Genomic DNA, 25,204 nt, shown 5'->3' with positions numbered 1-25,204 from the left:
GAGGATTCTACTGCAGTGGAAGCAACAAAACCTCTTGGCATACTTACTTTCTTCCACTAACCGCACTATAGGAGCCCCCGTATTTCTTGCGGTTTCCTATTAACTCTATGATTTCAGGGACGTAGCTGGCAAACATGGCCTGAGGAGAAGATAGGAGACAGAAGAGAGACTAAAAAGACAGGCCAAAGAAAGGGGGTGACCTTTTCAGAAGTGGGGGGTATTAAGATCTGAAAACACAAAAGGGCTAGAACTGCAAAGGTACATATTAATACGTTAGGTTGTAAAAAAATAAATAAATAAAAGCACAAAAAGGGCAAGCTCCTGAAAATACACAGGACAAAACAAACATTAGCCCAAGAAAAATGTAAAGGAGACAGGAATAAATAAATTGATATCTAGTTCTTCTTCCTGAATAGAAATAAGGGAATGCATGCATGCTGGAAAAATCACACACACACACACACACACACACACACACACACATTATTTCAAGAGAAGCCCTTTCTAATTATAGTTCACATGAGAATCTATGCCTTTATGAACGATTAAAGACAATAAACACCAAAAGAGGATTTAAAAATATATAAACTTTTCCACTAAAAAAAAAAATCACTAAAAAGCACAAAACGTAAATTTAAGAAATCACATAGGAAAGGACAGCAAGGAGAAACACAAATCTGCCATGTTTTGTCCAACAAACATTGTGCTTGTGGCTGGATAAAGGGGTCTCATCTGCAGGGACCTCACGGGTGCTGTGAGAACACTGTGCTAATGTACACACCACACGTACATTTATATACATTTTTCAAATGTATATGCCACATGCATACACAACAGAGATGTGGATGCATTAAATAAATGCACGTGCGGTGTACATGTGTGAAAGCTGTGTGTGAGTTTAGGGTTTTAATCACTTACCTCACACACAGCAAACATCTAAACGTCAAATGAGCTACTTTGAAAGACAAAATGCAGCCACCACCGATGAGTTGCCAGAAACCCCTCTTGAAAAGCACAACACATCATAAACCACCGTGATGATCTGCACAGAGCAGAAGAGTAAATAGTGCAACTTTCTGACTTAAAGAGGGGGAGGGAAAATACCGTGTAAGGGAGTTGGTTGGCTGTTTACAAAACCATACTCTGCTCACGTAATGATGTCCATCCAGAGGAGACCAGCGGGCTCTCCTTCCTCCGGGGTGGGGACACTCCTCTTTAGAGCAAGGCCCCAGCCACAGTGTTTGTTGGAAGTGGAGGGAGGGGGAAGGGGGCAGGGAGCTCTTGAAACCGCAGACTGTCTACAGAGTATCAACAGTATCTACCCCCGTCAGGTGACAGCAGTGCCCTTGCAGAATATCAGAGGCTGAATTACATTACAAAGGCACAGACACTCTCACTTGATCAGTGAGCATCACTTTCTTAAGACAATTAGGTTTGCTCCGGGCTAAATGGCTGTCCCTCACAAGGACACCATGCCTGGGTCTCAGGGTAACAAATCCAATATACCAAAGAAATATGCAGAAAAGTCACCATGGCGTTTGGATTGACTTTAACCGGATTGTAACACTAAGGCAGTCGCTTGCCTCCAGTGCAGAAACACAGTCTCAAATACACAGCTTTCAGAAAACGGATAACAGAAAAATATTAATGACCACAAAAATCAACATTGTAAGAAAGAGTTTTTACCAGTCCCCCGAGGATGAAGAAGACCATGAAGAGACGCCCGAGCGTGGTTTTTGCATAAACGTCCCCGTAACCAACAGTGGACATGGTCACCATGAGCAAATAGACACATTCCCAGTAGGTAAGAGCCTGGTTGTTTTGGAAATTTTCCCATGGGTCCCCTGAATTCTCCACCTAGAGGAAGGAAGAACATTACAGGCGTGATAAACCAGAAACACAGAAGCTCCGGCATCTAGGCTGTTTCTGGATGCACGGCACCCTCGGCCTGGGGAGTTTGCTGGCCTGAGCTGAGCTCTGTAAGTAATGCTTACAACCTCTGAGCAGGTAGTGGAGAAGGTGGAGTGAAAGCCACACCAACGCGCCTGCCCAGCTGATCGGGGCAGAGAGGGGAAGGAACTGAGGAACATATCCAGAGTCCATTTTCTTCTCATCGTTACAAAGATCTGAGGCCAGCTGAATTTTAGGGCGTTGCCTCTGGCCACGTGAGGCTAGAGGCAATGCACTAAAGGGCCAAAGAGGCCCTTCTCTTGAGTTCCTGCTCAGTCCCAAAGAAATTCTGGACCTTCCCACAGGGGACCTCCTCCTTTCATTGTTTTGACCAAGTAGCTGCCCGAGGGACCTTGCTCCTTCAGATCATACGAGCGAACCCCAAAGAGCATCCCTTGCAGTCTGACTAGGCTTTCCTTGCTTTGCAGAAGACCAGTGATGGCTCTGCCCTGCGAACTGCAGAAAACTCCCTTGGAAGCACAAAAAGCGAGCTCATGAGAACTATCTCCATCTGCACACCCTGTAGACCTAGGGCCAGCAAGCTTAGTCTGTAAAGGGCCAGATGGTCAATATTTTTGGCTTTGTGGACTACCGGGTTCCCTGCTCTCTGTAGGGACAAATCAACTCTGCAGGGGCAGCAGGAAATCGGGCAGAGGCAACAGGTGTGGAGAGCTTCTGCCCCAGGGTTGCAGTTGGCCCATCTCTGCTTTAGGCTCACAAACACTTGCTAGCCTCCCATCATCTATGATCTGCCGACAAAGCTGTGAGGCAGGCAGGAGAGACACTTGAGAGGAGAGAGGTCCAGCCCTACCATCCACTGGATGGCCAACGCCTGTGACCTGCCAGGGTGGTCCCTGCGGATGGGCAGCCCCAGGCCCCCTCACCCCCGGGCCTCCAACTCTGGCCTCTTTCACACATCAATGCTTGTCCTCAATGTGCCCTTTTCATGGAGGTTTTCTGGTGAAGCAGAAGGTACTTCACACAATAGTAAGGTGAGGCCACTGCTTATTGAAAACAGCCAATGAACCCTCCGTATCTGTGATTTTTGGCACTTGGCAGAATTAGAGTGATTATCTACGGGTGATTTCAGCCAAGGATACCATCAGCATAAAGGAGTGGGTGGGAAACCACCAGATCTAGTGACGGAGTGATTGCCGGGCAGTCTTCCTTCCGATGAGAATTACAAAAAATCCCAACGGGAGGGAGGGGTAACAATGCTTCCTTCCACCCCTTATGAGGACGGAGGCTCAGCAAGGGAAAGGCACCTTTACCCAAAGCTTCCAAGTTAGATGAGGCTCCTTCCAGCATTAAAGGTTTGTGTTTGTTTGAAACACACTTCCCACAATAGCTATGCTCCCTAGAAAGCAGGCAGAAATCTGCCCTGGGAAGGTGAGAACAGCTTGACAATAATATAAGGCTTTGGAGTCGTTAATTTAAAAGAATTAACATTTTTGAGACACGAAATAACTTGACAAGCAATCAGGCCAAAGAATCGAAGAGGGCTTTTTGTAAGGGGCAAGTGGAGGGAAATTGAGGAATCTGAATTTGTCGTTTACTAAGAGATGGGAGCCAGACGTGCAACCTGGTCGCCAACCTTTTCTGGTGATTGCTGAGGAAGCACTGCCATCTTGTGGTTGGCTGGGGTTATTGCAGACAGGAAGAAAAAAAGCAATGAAAGGGCCCCCATAGCAATACAGGTGAGCTGAAAAACGCAGGTGAAGGGTGTGACCGTGACTCACCATCTGGAACTAGTTTGGGGTAAAAGGATTGGAAATTTAGACAACTGTGCAGTTGCTTCTCGTGGTTTTTTTGCATTCTACAGCTGGGCTGAAGTTTGTCTCCCAGGTAATAAAATGACTCAGAGAGGGCCTTGTTCCAGAAACGCCAGCACTGAAGCGTCTTCAAGGGTACTTACCAAATGGATGAACCCGGCTGCTGTTAGCCACGTGCTGATAAATATGGAGAGCAGATTCACCAGCTTGATGGAATTACTGTGCAAAAGACACAAGCAAAATCCCCAAGTTACAGAAGAAGACTCACCTGGGGCTGCCTTCCAGAGGAACAGAGCCTCTCTAGTGCCCACTCCCACGCCCAACCCCCCAGAGCCACCATAAGGGAAGGATCTGAAAGGTGGCATAAGGAGCTCAGGCCAGAGCCTATAGGAAGATGACTTCTGAGCTACTGAAAGTTGTCCCTCAATTAAGCCCTCTGATGGTTTAAAATTTTTTCTTTTTATTTTGAAAATCTTTAAATCTACAGAAATAGTGAAAGAACAATATAATGAACACTCGGATGCCCTTCCCCTAGATTAACCAGTTAACATTTTGCTTTAGCTTTAGCTCTATACATTTTCTCTTCTTTTTTTTTTCCCTTTTCCTGGCTGAACCATTTACAAGCACATTGGAGACATCAGGACACAACCCCCTGAATACTTCGGCACTGAACACCTAAGGAGGACACTGTGCAGGACAGTCATGATACAATTGTCCTGCCTAAGGAAACTGACATGGATTCAGTAGCATCATCTGATAGGTACTCTTAATCTAGATCTCTCCAGTTGCTCCGAAATTAGCTTTACTGATGCTTTCATGTGTTCACCCTGATTCAGGAAGCCATCAAGGTTCATGTGCTGCATTTGATTATTATGTGGCTTTAATCTAGGGGTCAGGAAGCTTTTCTAATAAAAGCACAGGTAGTAAATATTCAGGCTTCGCTGGGTCAGAAAGTCTCTGTTGCAACTACTCAATTCTGCTGCTGGAGCAGAAAAGCACCTTGGGAAACCTGTAAAGGAATAGGTGTGGCAGTGTTCCAGGAAAACTTTATTCACAAAGACAGGCAGCGGGCTGACTGGCCTAAGTAGTAATGGCTACTCAGTCTGCATTCTCTGCTTTATTCTTCTTTAATGTGTAAGTAACACACCCACCCCCAACCAATACACACACCCTTTTAAATCTGTTTTTAGTGCCAATTTAATTTTCTGTGCACCCAGGCCAGCTTTCATCCAGAATGTCCCATATTCTGGACTTGTCTGACTGTTCCCGCCTGAACAGATCCTGTTTCAATACATCTTTTGAGAATACCCGCCTGGGATGGCATCACATCAGGAAATCCCAACTCAATTGCACCAGGCCCAGTCACCTGGTGAAGGTGGAAACGCCAGATGGCGCCACTGAGAGGTGCCCATTTCCCTTTGTAATTAATATGCCATCTGGGGAGTGGGACTCTGAGACCATATGAATATCCTATTCCCCAACAACCTTATACCTAAAAACTTCAGCATCCACCAGTGTTCCTTGAGGAAGATCGGTTGCCACTCACGAGATATTTAACTCCCTTACAGTAGGGGCCTTGTCGGCAGGGACCCTGGGAGCAGTGAGTCCCTGGTGCACAGCAGGGCCTCTAAGAATCTGCACTGAGTGAGCAGGTCTCCCCTCTGTACTCGTCCCATCTGCCTTCACCCCGTTCACTCCTACTGGGTGTACAGCTCCTCAACCACTGTTGTCAGCAGGTCGCTGCCCTGTCCAAAGGCTCCTGTTGAGTAAAATATTAGGTTCAAATTCCCACCTTCAACACCCTCTGAAGTTTCAGGTCCTCCTACCATGATTCTACACAAACCAGGCAACTTCCATCACAGCCAGACTTACTCACCAAGTCTTTGTTTATGTTATTACTCAGCTCGCAAGCCCTCCCCATCTATCCAAGTATTTCCCTTTCTTCAAAGCCTGATTCAGTCCCTACCTCTTCCTTAAAGTGGTTCTACCCACGGGCAATACAAAGTGACCTACGTCTCCTTCACCTCCAGCTATCCATTGGCTGTCTTAAGGCATCGTTTCAGGTTTCTATTTGACTCTTGTGTTCCCACCTGCATCGTGCAGAAAAGAGCTCTATCTCTTTCAATCTCCCCAGAGGGGCCTAACACTGCCCACAGTGTGGTTCAGCCCATCATCCTTGGATGGATTGATCTCCGGCCACTCCCACCTGTTTCTCAAGGGAAACCAATGGTTTAAATTCTCAGAGTTTAAGATCACAGTGATAAGAATGGCTAACACAGTTCTTTCACAGGGCTTACCATGTGCACCACCATTTTAAGTGCTTCACGTATATTAACTCATCAAATCTTCATAATGACTCTATGAGGCGGTCCCAAGGTTAAGAAACTGACCCAAGTTCAACACAGTAAGCAGCGGAGTTGGGACTTGAACCCAGGCAGTTTGGCTCCAGAGCCTGCCCTCTTGGCCACTACAGTGGAGAACAGTCACAGCCTGGGATCCACCAGAAAGTCTTCCTCATTGTGAAAGTGAAGCTGTGTGTTGAGGATATGAAGAGGGCCAGAGGCTACTGCCCCAGGGAGGATAGAGGCTATCACCACATCCAGTCCCCAACTAGTTTCTCAAGAGGAAGCCAAAATAAAGCAGAACCTCCCTGTCTCTGCCTTTTAGGCCCTCTGAGGTGCATTAACCTTGGAGACAGAGAGACTGATGAGGGACGGGTAGCCAGTGGCAAAGGGAGAGATCTCAGGGAAACGTTCATTTCCTCAGAGGATAATTAAGTGCCAAGGTGATCCACTTACACAGCCCTGGATCCTTGGAGTTTGATCAAAGCAGTGTCCCACCAATAAACATGTGGGGCCCTCTTGAGAGATCACAACTATTGGAGTCTCCGAGCCTCATGGTGCTTTGGAAAAATGACCTTATATGGTGATTATTAATCTCTGATTGTCACAGTGATATTAATAGTACTTAAGGGAGCTCTCTGTTGTGTAGAGAACATTTAATCATTGTTGCTGAAAGAGTCCCTATTTAGCACTGAAATCTGATTATTTTTTATGGCATCTGCATCATTAGAGATGCCCAGTATTAGGAATTTGCTTTTCAAGTGAAACTCTATGACCAGGCAATCATCTACAAGCTCTGTGCAAGAGACACAAGGTTAACTCTTGGTGGACTTTCTCCATATTCTGAAATTTGAACCTCACCAAGCTGAAGAGGGCTCTTTGGAAAGAGGGAAGGGGTTGCAGGACAGGGTTGTGGGCTCTGCATGGCAAGAGGCCACTTCAGGGCCAAGCCCAGGGGTCTGGACCAAAGGGCAAGTTCCCAATGGTTAGAATGACTGGAACTATTCAGGTTCTAGCCCCCCTCAGGATAAGGGACAGATTGTGACGTTAGCATGAGAGCCTAACTTCATTTTCGTGTTTTCCATGATCATTTCTGGGTCCTGCCCCATGAGTTCTCACTAGCCATTAGAGTAATTTGTATCAGTGGATACAGTGAATCATCGTCCATGGGCAGGCACAGAGACTTCTCTGTTCTTATAGATCAGAGACCTTTTTTAGGACTCTGTAGATATTGGGAGAGAGAGTCTGTCTCTGTAGATACTGCAAGAATGAATGTCTGTCTTTTTCCAAGATCATAGCTGAAAACCCAGAACCACTGAGGGCCATCTCTGCTCTCAGTGTATTTAACAAGACATGTATGGGTTGAGACTGAAAGCATCACCTCTTTCCAAAAAGCAATACGAATTTATCTCTGTTCTACTTGACGAGTATTTTCCTCTTTGTTTCTGGCTGAGAATAGAGACAGGTGCCAATGCCCTTATTTTGTTTTATTGTTACGTTTGCTGGACAGATGTACAATCCCCTCAAAGTCAACTGCACTGTACCCCACGGGAATGAATGGCCTGAACTATAAGACACAGAGCGAAGCAAAATCAATTCAGGCTTGAATTCACCTGATGCTGTCCCTGGTTGTGACAGGAACTGGGACAATCCAAGTGTGTGGTTGTCCTGTCAATTCTAACCCTTAAATCTCTCTCCATCCCTCTCCCTCTTCTCCGAAGGCCAGCCCCTAGTACCACCTGCCTGGACAACTGCCTCGTGACTAGTCTCACGGTCTAGGGCTTAGTTTTAGACCCACTCTCTATACAACTGGTGGAACAGTGGATCTTTCTAAAATGTAAATCTGACCACGTTCCTCTCCTGCCCAAACCCCTCAACGACTCTTCCTTGCTCTCCGAGTCAAATCCATGACATCTGAGAACCTTCACGATGTGGCCTCTGCCTGCAGTCTCTATACCAATTACTCTTTTCAAGAACTTTAACCTTGGAGCCGTTTCTGAGGTAATATATGTAGTGCAGTGATTTCAGTTTCCAAAATGTCAAAAAAAAATGTGTTGTTTAGGTAAATGATGGTACATACATAGAGTGGCATGCTACGTGGGAAATGGAAGTGACATGGTAGAACATTAGTGAGGTTATCTCAGCATCGATGGTGCTGAGGAAACTGTGCTTTATCCTTTCCTACACTGTTGAAATGTTTACACTACACTTTAATAATCAGAGGAAACAGTTAAGGCAACTACCTTTTTTTTTTTTAAAAAAAGCACTAGGTGCCCCATGCCCCCATCATAAGTATCTATATCTCCATCATCAGCATTAAATGAGGTATGGAATGACAGCCTTTAGACAGAGCTGCTTCCTTTGCTCTGACGTACGAGGCTGCTTGCCAGTTTGCTGGGCAGCTGAGGAACTCCCAAAAGCTCAGACAGTGGCACGAGGTCTCCCAGTGGCCCCTTCAATATGCCATTTATAGGACATGGAGCCTTTGAGGCCCTTCTGCTGGCTGGCAGTTTGGGGAATGACCTTGATGCTGTCCCGTTACTGTGACTCTCTGTTTTCTCTGTCATCCTGTTCACTCTGTCATCTTTTTCCTGATTTCCTCTTCATCCTTTCTGTCTCCCTCTTTCCCCACCCCACTTTCTCTTTCTCTCCGCACCCCCCCCCCATATATTTCTCTGCCCTGTTTCTTCCCACTTTGGGCCAGGAGAGGCAGCCGAAGAACGGAACATGAAACCACAATTTCATATCATTATTTCAAATCACATTTCAATGTCTCCACCGCTACCCAATACCCCAGGTTGCTGGGGACTGGCCGCTAGAGAAAGTCATACAAAACCCCCGGAAAGATGATGATGGGGTTCCACCCACCCGCCTGGAAGGTCCCTGTGAAAGCAGCAAAGTACAGAGGCGTTACCAGAAAATCCCTCAAGGTACGAAGCCCTACTAGGACCAAGGCTTCTGCTTCTCTGCGGCAGAGCCTGCGGGATCCGTGCCTGGGGCTCCCAGAAGGAAGGGGCCTCGACCAGCCAGGCAGCTGGAGAGGGAACGGGCTCAGAGAGCTATTCTAGACCTCCCGAGTTCCCACAATCAGATGAAGGTTCCGTCTGTGCCCGGTGATCGGGCCTCTCCCTGCCCTCCTAATCTCATCTTTCTCTTTTCCTACCATGGAAACCCCAGTCTCCAAGAGCACAGAATTATTCAACGTTCCCCCAAGAGCCATGTTCTACGTGCTTTCCTGCAGCTTCCTTGACTGGAAGTCACCCCACTCACCCTTCCCTCTCACACGCCTAATCTCCAGCACCACCAGAATGACACCTGGCTTTCTACAAGGCTCACCGAAGACACCCCCTTTGCCTTGAAAAGATCCCTGACTGCCTCGCACTTATGCCGAGCCCCACTTAATCACTCTCCTCCATGCCTCCCAAGCCCTGGGGGTACCTGTACCCTCAGCACCAACTGCACTGTGGGTCAGTCCTCCCCCAGGGAGCTCTCTGAAAGTAGGACTCAATCCCGGCACCCATGTCGCTGCTGCACAAATGGGGGCTCAATTCAAGCTTGAATTCACCCTGATGCTGTCCCTGGTTGTGACAGGAACTGGGACAATCCCAGTGTGCGGTTGTCATGGAAACCACCCTCCCACAAGACAAGGAGCTTAATTCTGTGGGAAGTGGGGTGTTTGGGGAAATGCTGCTGGGGGCTTAGGATGGCAGACATCCCAGTAGCCTGCCACCCCGCGACTCTCCCAACGTAGAGTCACCTCTTTCCCTCACTCGCTGCTTCAGATTTTCCCCCTCTGCACTGGGAGAATGAACCCCCATAACTGTGGAGTCATCAGGTGGAATGTTTCCCCAGGGATGCTAGCGCTATTTCCTGCATCCAGAGGAAAGGAGTCTTTTCCAAGGAATGGGAAGTTGGCGGGTCTCTTGGCAAAAGCCTAGAAAAAGATAGTTTACTCAGGGCTTCCCTGGTGGCGCAGTGGTTGAGAGTCCGCCTGCCGATGCAGGGGACACGGGTTCGTGCCCCGGTCCGGGAAGATCCCACATGCCGCGGAGCGGCTGGGCCCGTGAGCCATGGCCGCTGAGCCTGCGCGTTCAGAGCCTGTGCTCTGCAACGGGAGAGGCCACAACAGTGAGAGGCCCGTGTACCGCAAAAAAAAAAAAAAAAAAAAAAAAAAAAAAAAAAAAAAGGTAGTTTACTCAGATGGCTTATCATTCTCCCAAGTCCAGGAAAGATCCACATGGAGTACGAGGCAGGTGAGAACACAGTTCTCTCCATGTTATTCCTCAGAGTAATGGCACCTTCTCAAAATGCTGGCGTCAGAGGATTGAAAGCCCCCTAAACAAGCAAACTCGAGACAGGGAGAAAGAGGCACTATACCAGGTTAGACAGTGTGGATGACTCCACGTAACACCGTCCCCACAAGTATCTCTTAAATACAGCTCCTGGGATTGCCACTGGGTCCCCACCAAGTCTACCCGTAAAAATACAGTGTAGTGGAGCAAATATGATACAGGCAAAACTTGAGGACTGCTAGCTTTGTTGACCACTTTAATTTCAAGAGGAATATGAGTCCCTTGCATAGAAAAGTCATAGAAAGGTAGAAATGAAGGTTACTGTCACTCAGAAGAAATACGAAGAATAACAATATTCAGTCTATATTAATAATAGTATACACTATTAAATGGAGCGCCAACCAATTCTGACCCCAGGATAATGAAAGTAAAGGGCGCTGGGACACACTGTAGAAGATTTCCATGGCATTCGACGCTTATTTTCTTTTTAACTTGACTAATAGGAAGTGAATTTATTCCCCCATTCACGTAGACGAATAGTTAGTGAGGGGAAACCAATGTGAAATGAAAACAAACGAGAATAAACAAAACACACTAAGACCCAAAGAGGAAAGCCTGTCACATTTGTTGGATGTGACATACTCAGGAAGCTGAGTCCCAGCCTCAGTTACTGGGAAAACAATGCTGAATCCAAGCTCCCCCAAAATGCAGGTTTATTAATTACAAATCACAAACATAGAGATGTCCTGTTTTTCATCATTTATCAAACACGTTAAGGCCAACCAAAGAGGAAATGGAACATTAGCAGTGAGCTTCTCAACGTGTAATTTCCTATGAGAGAAATTTATGACCTGTACTTATTCTCCATTAAAGGACATCCAACCTCTTTTATTAGTTTATTCAGCAAGGCAGCCCTGGTTTCCGGCCAGCTCTGAGAACCTGCAGGTCCTCAGGAAAGGGGTCTCTGGGGTTTTTTTTTCTCCTGGTCCAGTAGTGTTTTCCAGATCGTAATACAGTTAACAGAAGTAGTCATGGTGCATTCGGCGGGCGGTTTTTAGATATTCCCCAGAAGGCAATTCACAGAGCAAGCCCCAGGGGCTACACGGGCTATAAGGTGAACATCTAGAATGTACTTTGAAATGAAATGATTTTCTGTTTGCCGTATGAGGTTGGTGATTGCCCCTCAAAGAGCACGGCTTCCATTGCTTTTATGGCCAGGTTCAATTTCTTTGTTAGTGATGTAATAAAGGGGTGATTTAAAACCCGGGAGCAAGGACTTCCCAATCAATGAGCAGACCTATCCCTCACCCACTGTGCGCCTCTCTCCATGGTGCTGCGGCCGGTGTCCAAGCAACCCCACAAGGTCCCCCAAAACTGTCTCTACTTCCCCCCATACACAGCTGCTTCTTTCTCTCTACCATAGAGTCCTCGGCCTGCAGAAGACCCTACCTCTAGGCCTCCCCTGGGTTTCTGTGTTAGATCACTCTCTCTGTGCATAAGAGAACTCTAACTTTATTGTGATGAAAGTACACAACACCTGATATTTACAGCGTGGCACTGGGGACCAGAACGACAAAAAAAATATGAGAAAGAACATCTTACCTTGTTTTCAGGATATTCAGAAACTGCAAAATTTCTGAAAACTGGATCAGCCTGAGAGCTCTTAAAAATCTCAACCCTGGAAAGAGAAATGAGATAGAGATGCATTACTTTCAATGTGTGGTTTTAATGTGCACACACTGCCGTTGGATTTACAGCTGCCAAGGTTAATGGGATATGAAATCGCTGCGGAAGAATGAAGCATCCCGTACCGTGGATGTAGCTCTTCCTCCTGGTCCTTGACTGGTTTAATCTCAGCTGGTAACCTGACTGTTTCATTAAAGGGGCCCTGCATGGAGCCACTGCAGACGATATTCTGGTGGGCAGAGCCCAGTTTACTGAGCTTTCTCATGCATCCATATCTGATTTTTTTTTTTTTTTTTTTTTTGTGCGGTACGCGGGCCTCTCACTGTTGTGGCCTCTCCCGTTGCGGAGCACAGGCTCCGGACGCGCAGGCTCAGCGGCCATGGCTCACGGGCCCAGCCGCTCCGCGGCACGTGGGATCTTCCCAGACCGGGGCACGAACCCGTGTCCCCTGCATCGGCAGGCGGACTCACAACCACTGCGCCACCAGGGAAGCCCCCCATCTCTGATTTAAAGCACTATTTCTAAGTTACATGGTTGTCTGACAGGATTGTCTCTGAAAAATACTGGGAATAGCTCAGGGTAACCCTTGTGCTAAGAGCAGATTAGGAACAAGTCAGATAACCTCACCTCTTTGGTGGATTTTCTTTTTTTTTTTTTCAATCTTTATCTGCTGTTCTGATAAAATGAAAAGTATAGCTCACTGTGTTATCTGTTTCCCACAAGGTTCTATATTTTTCTTCCAATCAAAAAAAAATCAAATCATTACGATATCACACCCCATATACTTCAGGATTCACAACTTATATAATTCTACTTTTACTGAGTGTCAAGATACAGGCTTCTCCATTCTAAATCAGCAACCTCTCTTGAATGGAGAAGAAGAGCCAGTGTTTCTATGTAGCAGGAGAGAGAAGGAAATGGGGAAGGAAGACACAGTTGAGGATTCAAGAAAATACAGATGATTGTTGTGTTTTCATAGCCTTGGGTAAAATGTACTTCTGTTGAGATCAAATTTGTGAGTCAAAAACAATCTGAATGACTCACGGGCTTTGAATCTTGGCAGCTGTGCAAGAAAACTGTTTACAAAATACTTTATTACAGCTTTGAGACACTTTCAATAGCACACCCACTCCCAAGGGGATTCAAAGCATTTTATTAAGCTTCCGCATGTGCCATGTGTGGAGCTGAGCACAGAGTGGGCTAAGTTGTGGACGGGCAGCTCGATGTCCATGGCTGAGAGTTTATTCGGCCCAGTATGTGAGGCAGTAAAGAGGGGAGGCGTGCAGAGTGGTGGGAAGAAGCGGTGGTGATTCTCTCGAGACCCCAGGGTGAATCAAGGAAAGGAGACAGACCGGAAGTTCTCCCCTAAACAGCTCCATATTGGGCTCAGTTAGATGACTCCTTGTTCAAGCATAAGGTGACAAGGAAAAACTAACTTAAAGCCCACAGACGGAAAAACCCCACTGCTCAAGAGGGACAAAAGGATATGGCTCAAGAGGAAAATTTCTCATCTAAAAGGATTTACCTTCACGGACAGAAGACTTTTTCAGAAAACATCTGCCTTCTGTTCTGAATGATATTCATACTACTTTTATTCAACAAGAAAGTACAGAGATGAGAAGGGATGTGGATGAAATAAAAGTCTCAGGAGCCAAAAACCCAGTCCTAACTGAGCTGATGAAAGGTTGACTTCACACTGCTAACAACGGGGGGCAGAGGACAGAATGGAGAGGTCATCTCACAAGGCAGAGAAACGGGAAGACAAAAGATGGAACTTAGGATAACAGAAATGGAGTGGAGATCACAGAGATCCAACCTATGAATAAAATGTGTTCCAAAGGGAAGTGCAAGCAACACATAGATCATAAGTAGCAGCCAGGACATGACAGGATCGAACATTCTGGATATGAAAAAAATGACTCGAGATTAAAAGGCAGAATGAACGATTAGCTCTGAGAGACTGACACCAAGAAGTATCTTATTGTCTTTCCCTTCAAATTTCAAGTATTAAAATAAATGAAGATATAAAAATCAAAAAGTGTCAGGGTGAGGAGAGGGTTACCATTAAGGCAATTAAGATCTCATTACATAACAGTAAGTGTTAAGCAATGACTGTGCAACACGCAGAATTTTAAAACAAGGAGAGTCTGACCCAAGATTTTTATGCCCTGTCAAGTAGTTGTTCAACAGTATAAGGGCAACAAAAAACACTTTCAAATATCCAGGTTCTCAGAAAATATACTGTTTGAACAAAACATTTGCAAAGAAGTTCGTTAAGTCTTACTAATCAGAATGGGGGTGGTGCAGGCTGGAAAGTGAATTGTTAATAAACTCTCCTGTTGGTCCGAAGCATCCAGCCCCACCTGGATGGCTGATCTGACTGCAGCATCACTGTCCCATGTTGCTGGGAGGTAAAATAACACATTTAGAAGCTCGAGGTAGAAAAAGACTGGCAGTGAGTACTGAAACCAGTCAGGGATATAAGGATGCTTTAGTAACATATTAGCTGCTAATAGTTTCATCCTGAAAAAGTGTGTGTGTGTGTGTGTGTGTGTGTGTGTGTGTGTGTGTGTGTGTGAGAGAGAGAGAGAGAGAGAGAGAGAGAGACAGAGAGACAGAGAGACAGAGACAGAGAGAGAGACAGAGACAGAGAGACAGAGAGACAGAGAGAGAGAGCGCTTTCATTTATGGAAACAAAAATTGAATACAAATGGCCCACGCTTTGAATGGGATTTCTTTCTTTTTATCGTGAAGAAATGCCTTTTGCATCCTGCATTATTGGTTTGTTGTTTGTCATACTTTAAAGCGACTCACAAAAATAAGATAGAATAAAAACTTTTCTTTTAATTGAGGTGTATGAAAATAAAGGTAGGAAAAAGAAAAAGAATGCAGTAGTCACAAGGTCCTATCTTCTCGCTAGCGATAAACTGTAGATCTAGGTCTGAGCTCTTTCCCAAGGAAAGCAAGCAGGGAGGCACTCTAAGATGAACAAAGGAGGAAAATAAGCTGGTTCTTAGGAGAAGAGGTTATCCCAGGACGGGGACTCAAGAGAAATGTCTGCCTGCCAAAGGGGCCTGGGGTGATGCAGGAGCAACATTCTCACAAGCCGAACAATGGTGGGCTTTGTTTATTTGACTGCCTTGTGCTGGTCACTGTCACTGGGTTTCACTAATGCAAATGAGAAAAAAAGTTCTACATAGGGCTAAAAAAATTCAGTCTACGTGTTCTCCTCAGATCAAGTCAGACACTTTGGAGAAATGCTTGGTCTGAAGTGTCTATCCTTCAGGCCACCGCTCACAGCATCTCCCGAACTGCTTTCTCCCCTGGACCACCTGTGGTCTATTCTCAGCACAGTAGCCAGAGTGAGTCTGTTACCAGGTAAAATGGATCATGCCGTTCCTCTGCTCAAAATCCTCCAATGCCCACATTCCACACAAAGTAGAAGTCAAAGTCCTTCAAGAACCTAAAGCAAAGCCAGCCCTCATTCTGGACCTGCTAGCCTCTTGCCCTCACTCATACTACTTTGCCTCTGATCTGGCCGTCTTCCTCAGTGATCCTTGACTGTGTACGGGTGCTCCTGCCTCAGGGCCTTTGCACATGCTCTTCTCTCTACCTGGAATGCTCCTTCCCAAATGGCCACATGATGCCCTCGCTCACCTCCTTCACGTATTTAATCAACATAACTTTCTCAGGGAGATCTTCCCTGGCTACTCTGTCTAAAAGTGCAACTCCCCCCTCATCCCCACCCCACCCCCCAAAAAAACTCTTTATTCTGCTTGACTGCTTTATTTTTCTCCCCAGAATAAAGCACGAGCATCTTACTTATTTATGTAGTTTACTTTCTGTCTCCTTATCCACAGCACCAGCTCTAGGAGGGGAGGGATTGATGTCTATTGTGTTCACGGCTGTATCCCATGTACCTAAAATAGTGCCTTGCATAAGGTGGATACTCAGTAACTACTTGCTTGAATTGAACTGAATGAATCAGACTTCTGAGAATTAGATGGCAGAGAGCTAAAGGTTAGAGGCTCTGCATTTGGAACTCTGAGGCTACACATTGTTTCCTAAAGGGAAAAGCCATGACTCTGAAAGTTCACCTGACAGAGGCCAGGGCTGACACTCTTAGGAAATATGAAGAAGCCTAACCGGGAAAGAGCCTTGACCAATGGTCACGCTGCTATACTCAGAGAGGTCCTGAAAGAGGACAGACAGCAACCTCAGACTCCATAAAGAGGCCAAGAAAAGGAAGCAGTGGGATGGGCAGTGCCAAAGTGACAAATTATTCATCTCCTTCGCTTTGTAACACTATATTCTTATTATTTATTTTATATAATTTAAAATCTCTGAAATAAAATTACTTTTTAGGAAATAGAAAATGGCTATAACAGAGTTGTGAAGAAGAAAATAACATATTAATCATGCTCTCCAGAAGTCTAGAGAGTTTCATGAGCAAGTTCCTTTAAACGATCAAAAAATAGTAAACTTCTCTACATATCAATACTCTCTATTATATAGTCAAGTAATAAAAATGGACTTTTCTCTCTCTTTCTGTACTTTGTATTGGTTAGAAAAGTGGTATTATTATTACTTTAAACTATTGGTAAAATGATGATGTTGACAATGATGTAAATCTATTATGATTGATCATCTGCTATTTTTAATTATTTCTACATGCCTAAATCTTTAGCTCTATCTTATTTAATCCATACAACCGAAGAAAATAGCTAAGGATACACAGGCGAGAGAATGTGTCCAGCACACAGTTTGTAAGCAGCACAGCACAAATTTCAACCCAAATTTATGTAACGCCACAAAACCCAAGCTCGTAACCACTGCCCCGGCACAGCCTTTGGTCAGTCAGTTCCGATTCCAAACATCAGCACTCAGGTAAGCACTTCCAGCACTTGCGATCATCTTGCCAAACTCTCCTACCAATTCGCATTTCCGTCAGTAGGGAAATGCCCTTTGCCTACACCCCCATCAGACCGAGTATTCTGATTAAGAAAAGACAGGAAGAAGGAAGGGAAAGGAAGGGAGGGAGTAAAGAGGGAGGGAGGGAGGGAAAGTGGGAGTCCCACTTTGATAGGCCTCAACCCCAAATAGAGCCCATCACTGTTTTATTCTGCTTTTCTAGGTTAACAAATGAAGTCAACTGTGTTTTCACATAATTATTAGTCATTTTATTTTCTTCTCTAAAGTGCTTTATAATAGTCTCTGCCAGATAACCTGTGGGTTCATCTTATTCTTTTATTATATTTGAGCTCTTTCATAATGAGAATATTATATGTTATATATTTTATCCCACGGTTCATCATTCTTCTTTTAATTTTGCTCAAAGTTTTTTTTTTTCTTTCCTAAGTCTTAGATTTTGCTTAAGGTGTTCTGTTTTGTTTTTTTCCCCTGAATTCCAAAGTTTGTGATATGGTCAAATACATCAGACGTCCATCATTGTTTCTTTGCTTTAAAATTTAAAAATGGCCACCTCCATCGTAAAAAACAGATTTTTTAAAATGCACGGACATTTTCTCTTTGCACCTTCAGGGTGCGAGTTCTGAACCTTGGCTGCACCTTTAAATCACCTGGGAAGCTTTAAGAATTATTGCTACCTTGGTCTCACTCCCTCCTCCCCAATTCTCACTTAATGGGTCTGAGGTACAGCCAGGCAGAGGGAATTCTAAAGCTCTTTGATGATTCTAATGAGCCATCACGGTTGAGAAGCACTGAAAACTTTTTCTACAAATGAGCAGGAAGTAAATATTTTAGGTGCTATCACAACTACCCACTCTGCTGTAAATGACATGTAAATGAATGCAGGGGACTGTATTCCAGTAAAATTTTATTCAAATAGATAGGCCATGGAGCCTCGTTTGCTAAGCCTGCTTTAGAGACCAGCAATTCAAATTCCACGCGCACACGAATCGCCTGGGATTTGTTAACATTCAGACTCTGTTCCATGGGTCTGAGATGGGGCTCGATGCTCTGCATATCTAACCAACTCTACGATGTCACCGATGCTTCTGGTCAGAGACCAAACTGAGAAAACAAAACTGCAGGGCGTGGGTTCCCAGACTTTGCTGCCACTGCAATCACCTGGAAATTCTGGAATAACGCTGGTGCCTATCTCCCACCCTCAGATATTTTGATTTAATTGGTCTGGGTGACAACCTGGGTGCAGACATTTTTTATAACTCCTCCCATGATTCTAACGTGCAGCCAAGTGTGGGAACCCCCCGTTTAGGGCATCTTTTCTTCTTTTAACCTTTAATTTGTAAATCCATCTTGACGTATTTATTTATGTTGGTTAATAGTGGGCCAAAGGGACCAAGTTTTATTTTTTCCCCAAATAGTTAGCAAATTGCCTTTTCCCTGAGTAATCGCTTGAGTAATCTAAAACCAGTACTATATCCATTAAGCACCCTGTCTCTTTACTTTTTTTTGTGGTACGCAGGCCTCTCACTGTTGTGGCCTCTCCCGTGGCGGAGCACAGGCTCCGGACACGCAGGCCCAGCGGCCACGGCTCACGGGCCTAGCCACTCAGCGGCATGTGGGATCTTCCAGGACCGGGGCACGAACCCGTGTCCCCTGCATCAGCAGGTGGACTCTCAACCACTGCGCAACCAGGGAAACCCTGTCTCTTTACTTGTAAAGAACATACTGGCTAACTATAAATTAGAAAAAATCCATAGTAGAATAATAGATTACTTATAAAGTAACGCATTCAGCTCAAGATCTTAGGAAAAAAGTAGTCTTAACAACCATAGAAGAAAAGATGATTTCTACTTTAGTGTTTATACTTGAATAATCAGAGAACTAATAAAGATTAAAAGTGATAAAAATTTTCAAATCATTTTATGGGGGCAAACAATAACAACAATAAAACAAACAAAACACATGCTTATCCAATAAAGAAACAAATAGACTGGGCTTCCCTGGTGGCGCAGTGGTTGAGAGTCCGCCTGCTGATGGAGGGGACGCGGATTCGTGCCCCGGTCCAGGAAGATCCCACATGCCGTGGAGCGGCTGGGCCCGTGAGCCGTGGCCGCTGAGCCTGCGCATCTGGAGCCTGTGCTCCGCAGCGGGAGACGCCACAGCAGTGAGAGGCCCGTGTACCGCAAAAAAAAAAAAAAAAAAAGAAACAAATAGAAAATAAAGTCATGCACAATTTCAGGCTAATAAAATTTGAAATCCACACTGAGAGGGATGACGTTCCAAAAAATGTAAACTTTGTAAGTTCATACACACAAAAAAGAAAACCATGACAGGATGATAATTGAGATATAAATCGAAATTTTTATTAATATCTTCCCCTCAGAGAGTTTGCACCCATGTGATTTATTAAATTTTTAAAAACATTTACATTTTAATGAAACTCTAAACTATTCCATGATACACAAAAAGAGGCAAAGCTATTAAACTTGTTATAAAATAATCATAACCTGGTACCAAAAACTGCCTCTCAAAACACAAAAGTAAAATAAGCTCACTAAGATCAGTGATGCTAAAGTTCTACACAAAATACCAACACAGATAATTCATCTGTGAATTCAATTAAGAAGCCAGAGCATTCTGGTTAACCCTAACAGACTGGACAGAATGATTTATCTCTGCCTCCTCTCAAAACTTCACTAAAATAATACTGAAGGGGGGAAAAAACAGCAAAATCCCACAAGGGCAGGAAGAAGGGAAGAGAAACTACAGCACGTTAACAGAAAACCACAAAACGATGGTAGACGAAAAGTGGATATTCTGTTGGAAATCAACTTGGCAAGGCGGAGAAACCTGATAACATATATAGTAAGAAACATATATATAACATAATAAAAACAACATATCAGAAATGTTCTTGGTCAATAAATTTGATAAGGAATTTCACAAAGACAGGTTGGTGGGGCCTGATGGGGTGGGCAAATCATAGATAAGGAGAAAGCAACTGTTCAAAAGATGAAATGAGGTGACCAACACTGGGAAGTGGGAGGCTGGGACAACTCACTAATGGATTGGGGTACGAAACAGGAACAGCCAGGATAAAGCAGCAAGTGTGGGCATTGTAGTTGTTAAAGCAATATCCCACGTGAACTGGTGTAGAGAAAGCTGTAAGACCAGTTATTGGACCAAAATACACTGCCACATACCCACCCCATCACTCCTCAGACAAGGTGCATTAGCAAAGACAGCGTTCTAATACAGGCTAACAGAAAATCTCAAATCCAAAGAGCAGGAAATCAAGAATCACCAGATATCTGAGGAAAGTCAAGCTTTCTTTGAAGAAAGGCACGTAGTCCAGCACAATTTACACTTAATGATACAACGTTAACAAAGCAACAACTTTAGAAAAAGTTTGAATGAAAAACAAAGAATTGTAAGAAAATATGTCAACTCAGCAAAGATAAACTAGATATTTTAGAAATTAAAAGTTTAAACATCAAAACTTTAAAAAGCCAACTCTTAGAAGAATGGATATGGCTACATACAAACTACAGGGCTAGACTATCAAACAGAGGTCTCTTCATACAAAGCAGAAAAGGGGTGAAAAGAACAAAAGGGAAGTTGAGAGACATGGAAGACAAGTGTAGAATTTTTAACATTTACGTAACTGAGTTTCCAGAAGGAAAAAATACAGGCAATACAAAGCAGGAAAACTGGAAATTCCCTGGCGATCCAGTGGTTAGGACTCCAAGCTCTCACTGTTGGAGCCTGGGTTCAATCACGGGTCGAGGAACTAAGATCCCACAAGCCTCCTGGCGCGGCCAAAAAAAAAAAAGAAAACAGGAAAACTCTCAAACATTGTTTCCCAGATCAAAGGCATGACCTGCATCCTCAGATTGGAAAGGTCTGTTAAGTGTCCAGCAGGATAATTTTAAAGGACCCAAATTGGGGCATATTACATTGACATTTCAGAACACCAATGCAAAGATATAAACTCCCCAAAGCAATGAGAATCAAATTACTGCCAGAATTCTCCTGGCTGCACTGGATTCAAGAAAACAAAGGAAAGATATCACCACAATTTTCAGGAGAAATTATTTTGAGCTAAAAAAGATATACTTAACCAGCTGAAAGAAAAATAAATCCAAAAGCAAGTGAGATACAAGAAGCAATGCAAGAAAAGAGTAAAAGTAACTGATTAGTTTATGTGTTGACTGAATGTTACAAAAACTAATTAATAATAATAATGATTTAAAAGTAAAACCTCTAGATGATACTACATGGAAGATGAAGGAGAGAGGGCAGTGAAGGTCAGAAAGTTGTGCTAAGTTCTTGTATTGCTTCAGGAGAAAGTACTAATTAATTATATATATTAATAGAAAATCTTAAGTTTAAGCATGTGTATCAAGAACTTAAGAATACATTTGGAATTATAAATTCCAAATCTCAGAAGGAAAAAAGAACAAAAGAATTTGATCAATCCAACTGAAGGAAAAGAATTGTGAAAAAAGAAAAGAAAAAAGCATATTAATTAGTATTAATAAAACACTACTGCAACAGCAAAAAGAATTATTCTTTAGTAATCACAACGAAATTGAGTGAGTTAAATTTATCTATTAATTGACAAAGACACTCAGATAACATAAAAACAGCAATAATCCATTCCAGATGCATGTAAGAGGTTCACTGAAAAGAAGGAAATTTAGAAATACGTACCAGACAAATGCTGACCAAAGAAAAACAGGCAAACAGAACAATAATGATATCATATAAAGTGGCAGCTACTGTGAAGATGTACAAAAGAAACAGTAATACTTCATATTCATAAAAGGAGAAATCCACCAAGAATATGTAACAGTGAAAAAAGTTTACACACCTAAGACTATATCTTTGAAGTACATATACAACAAAATCTGGCAAGAATGCATCAAACAACAAAAACTGACAAAGCCACATCACAGTGGGAGACTCTAATATTCACTTTTCAGACACTAGCCAAAACATAAGCACAAATAAGAAATGTTCATATAACACTCAGTTCCTTGGGATATATTTGTATATATCTATCTGAATGGATGGACAGACAGATACATACATATATTATACCCAGTAAATAAAGAACACACTCTTCAGTAGCAACCTTTGAACAGTCATGAAACTGACCATGTACTAGGCGACAAAGAAATTTTACCAAATTCCAAAGTACAGAAATCATATAGGCCACATTTACCACAAAGCAACAAAATAAGAAAAATCACAAAAAGATAAGCAGAATAGGGCCTTGACTGGTGGTGCAGTGGTTAAGAATCTGCCTGCCAATGCACGGGACACGGGTTAGATCCCTGGTCTGGGAAGATCCCACATGCCATGGAGCAACTAAGCCCGTGCACCACAACTACTGAGCCTGTGCTCTAGAGCCCACAAGCCACAACTACTGAGCCCTCGCGCCACAACTACTGAAGCCCATGCACCTAGAGCCCGTGCTCTGCAACCAGAGAAGCCACTGCAATGAGAAGCCCACGCACCGCAACGAAGAGTAGCCCCCGCTCGCTGCAACTAGAGAAGGCCCGCGCGCAGCAACAAAAACCCAATGCAGCAAAAAAAAAAATTAAAATATTTTTTAAAAAGATAAGCAGAATAGATTGTATTATATAGAGAAGAACTTAATATATGATAAAGAAGTCATCACAACTCAAGGCGAGACAAGCATTATGTAATAATGATGGAATAATTGGTTCACAATGAGATCAATTTAAACTGTCACCTCCTACCATAACTGAAATTAAATTGAGATTAAAATTAAATATAAATAATAAGCCATAAAAAAACCAAAGAAAATATAATTACATACTTATTAGCCCTCTGAAGAAAGGAAGAATTTCTAGACTCAGATGTGAAAGGAAATCATAAAAATTTTTAAATCAGCACCATAAAAATATCAAAATTCTACATGTCAAAAAAAAAGTAATGAAGATCATAATCTATTAAAAATAATTAAATCAAATATGATATAATAAGGATAAAGTCTTCATGATATCGAGAACATGTACTACATCACTAGTCCATAAACAGGCAAAACGTCACAAGGAGGCTTGTCATGAAATAGGAAATATAACTAGTAAACAACATTAGAAATTATTACACTTGGTTGAAATAAAAGATATGTCAATTAAAAATATAGTAACTTTGGTTTATTCTGCTTAACTAGCAATGTATTTGAATTTCACCTACTAGAGATGCCCCTACAATGAGACAGTCTTATAATTTACGGTGGAATTGTAAATTGATACAGCATTTGCAGAAAATAATTCCACATTATAAATCAAAGTACATTTCTGGGAACGAAACCTAAGATAATATAACAAAACATGGAAAGATGCTACAGAAACAAAGAAGTTCCTTGCAAAAGTATTCATTAAACAAGAAAAACAGAAAGCAGCTTGCTATCTAAAAATAGGTCTTCTTAAATATAGTCCATCTATGGGATATTATAATCAAAAAATAATGTAACAACAAAGAAAATGCTTATGATATAATGTTAAGTTAAAGAAGTAGGACATATTAGAATGGTGGTTACCAAGGGCTGAGGAGTGGGGGGGAAAGAGTAGTTGTTTAATATGTATGAAGTTTCAAATCTGCACGATGAAAATGTTGTTTCACAACAATGCCAATATATTGTACCTAACACTATTGAACTGTGCACTAAAACATGGTTAAGATGGAAAAGTTTATGTTATATATTTTTTACCATAATAAAAATATAGCAAACTGGAAACATTTTTAAAAACTGGAATATAAAGTGCATGTTCTCTCTGATAAAACTATGAAAACTATAGGTATATGAAAAATAAAAACCAGGAAACATAAAATGATGACAGTGGTTGAGATATGGAGTTAGGATTTCTGGATTTCATTAATTTTCTTGAGTTTTTAAATTTTTCTGTAATACTTACTAAAAATTCTTATTTTTATTCATAACGTTTTGTTGCTGTTGTTATCAAGTTAATGGCAAGTCAGGACTGAGGACAAGTGTTCTGACTCTGAGCCCCGCATCCTTGTCAAAGATTCAGGAACCCGAGGCCAACGCTCTAGGCAGGGAGGACCCCTGGCCATTGCTGTCCCTTCAGAGGGTCACACTTGGCACCTGGGACCTGAACAACCAGGTTAGGCCATCCTGAGAACTACTGCCATGTAATTTTAGTGCTGGGCAACCATAAAGGTTAAGGGATTCAGGACCTCTTTCTCAGATGGAAGCAGAACAGCTACACTGACAAGAGACTGAGGGACATGCAGGTAAATGATGAATCATTCACCATTCAGGGTCCCCATTATCCCAAGACAGAAAGGACTCAGGAGATTCCTGCAAGCAAGGTCCCACTGGAGCACAAGACTAAGAAAACACAAAAGCAAACGCATCCCAGCCCAGGGTGGAAAGCCGGCCAGGGTTTTCCAATTTGCTGTTTTCCATTCCCTTTAACTCCTTAATCTTTAAATCCAAAAAGCCCAAAGGTTCAAATAAACCTCTGTCATTTCCAATCCCTCCACCCCCACGTAAATCCTGAAGAGCAATTACTTCTGTAGTGTCTGACAAGGTCATAGTCATCTGGCCTTGCAGCTCGAGAGCTCAAATCGATGACAGGAGTCATCAGGGTAAAGAGGGACAGACACAATCCCAGGGAGGCTTCTACAGGGTGGTCCCTGCACCCTGCTGCCATCCCCAGGTCCCACCTCCCATCCTGCAGATACATCACTGCCTGGACCACGTGCTCTCACCCTCCACACAGAGAGAATCAGAGCCTCTTCTTCCCAGCTGGAGGGAGAGGACTGTCTTTCTTGCTCTCAAATGCCCCTGGGCTTTTGCTCCTCCAGTTAGAACTTGCGTTTTATAAATGGTGCTTGTTTGCCTGACCTTTTCAAATCTTTTCCCTCGATAACTGCTCAGGTTGTTCTGTGCCCCACCTTATCCCGGCTTCCTATCTGATAGATGCTAAACATCGGGTGATATTCCAACTGGGATTCTCACACATTCATTCATGCTTTCATTCATGAATTCATGCCATACATGTGCAGTGAGTGTCTCTCTGTACCAGTCACTCACTGTCCTAGATCCTGAAAGCAAAGGGGTGAAGCTCCTGCCTGACAGTCTCCTATTTGAATAAGGGAGCCAGAAAGGAAACAATTTTTTTTAAAGTAAACAAATAAATCTTGTTGATTTCACCTCTTAAATACATATAAA

At 43.3% G+C, this 25,204-nt stretch overlaps 1 protein-coding gene across 17 annotated transcripts in view; it reads right to left on the bottom strand.

The window, feature by feature from the left end:
- The window catches only part of KCNMA1 (potassium calcium-activated channel subfamily M alpha 1), a 739,336-nt gene that overhangs the window by 224,002 nt on the left and 490,130 nt on the right, over positions 1–25,204 (bottom strand). For 16 of the 17 annotated variants that reach the window (XR_009522457.1, XM_060034718.1, XM_060034719.1 and 13 more), the window contains exons 6-9: positions 11,959–12,034; positions 3,866–3,941; positions 1,687–1,857; positions 48–139 (exon numbers count right to left, since the gene is read on the bottom strand). Coding sequence is in view for 16 of the 17 variants with exons in the window: in XM_060034718.1 (XP_059890701.1) it covers positions 48–139; positions 1,687–1,857; positions 3,866–3,941; positions 11,959–12,034 (415 nt within the window). In the remaining variant the exon portion in view is untranslated. The remainder of the gene's footprint in view (positions 1–47; positions 140–1,686; positions 1,858–3,865; positions 3,942–11,958; positions 12,035–25,204) is intronic. The other variant, XM_060034738.1, reaches the window with a different exon arrangement.

This window comes from Delphinus delphis, chromosome 16 (assembly GCF_949987515.2).
Source record: "Delphinus delphis chromosome 16, mDelDel1.2, whole genome shotgun sequence".
NCBI classification, from domain to species: Eukaryota; Metazoa; Chordata; class Mammalia; order Artiodactyla; family Delphinidae; genus Delphinus; species Delphinus delphis.
Note: the sequence above shows the minus strand (reverse complement) of the source record. Positions and strands in the feature narration are given on the sequence as shown.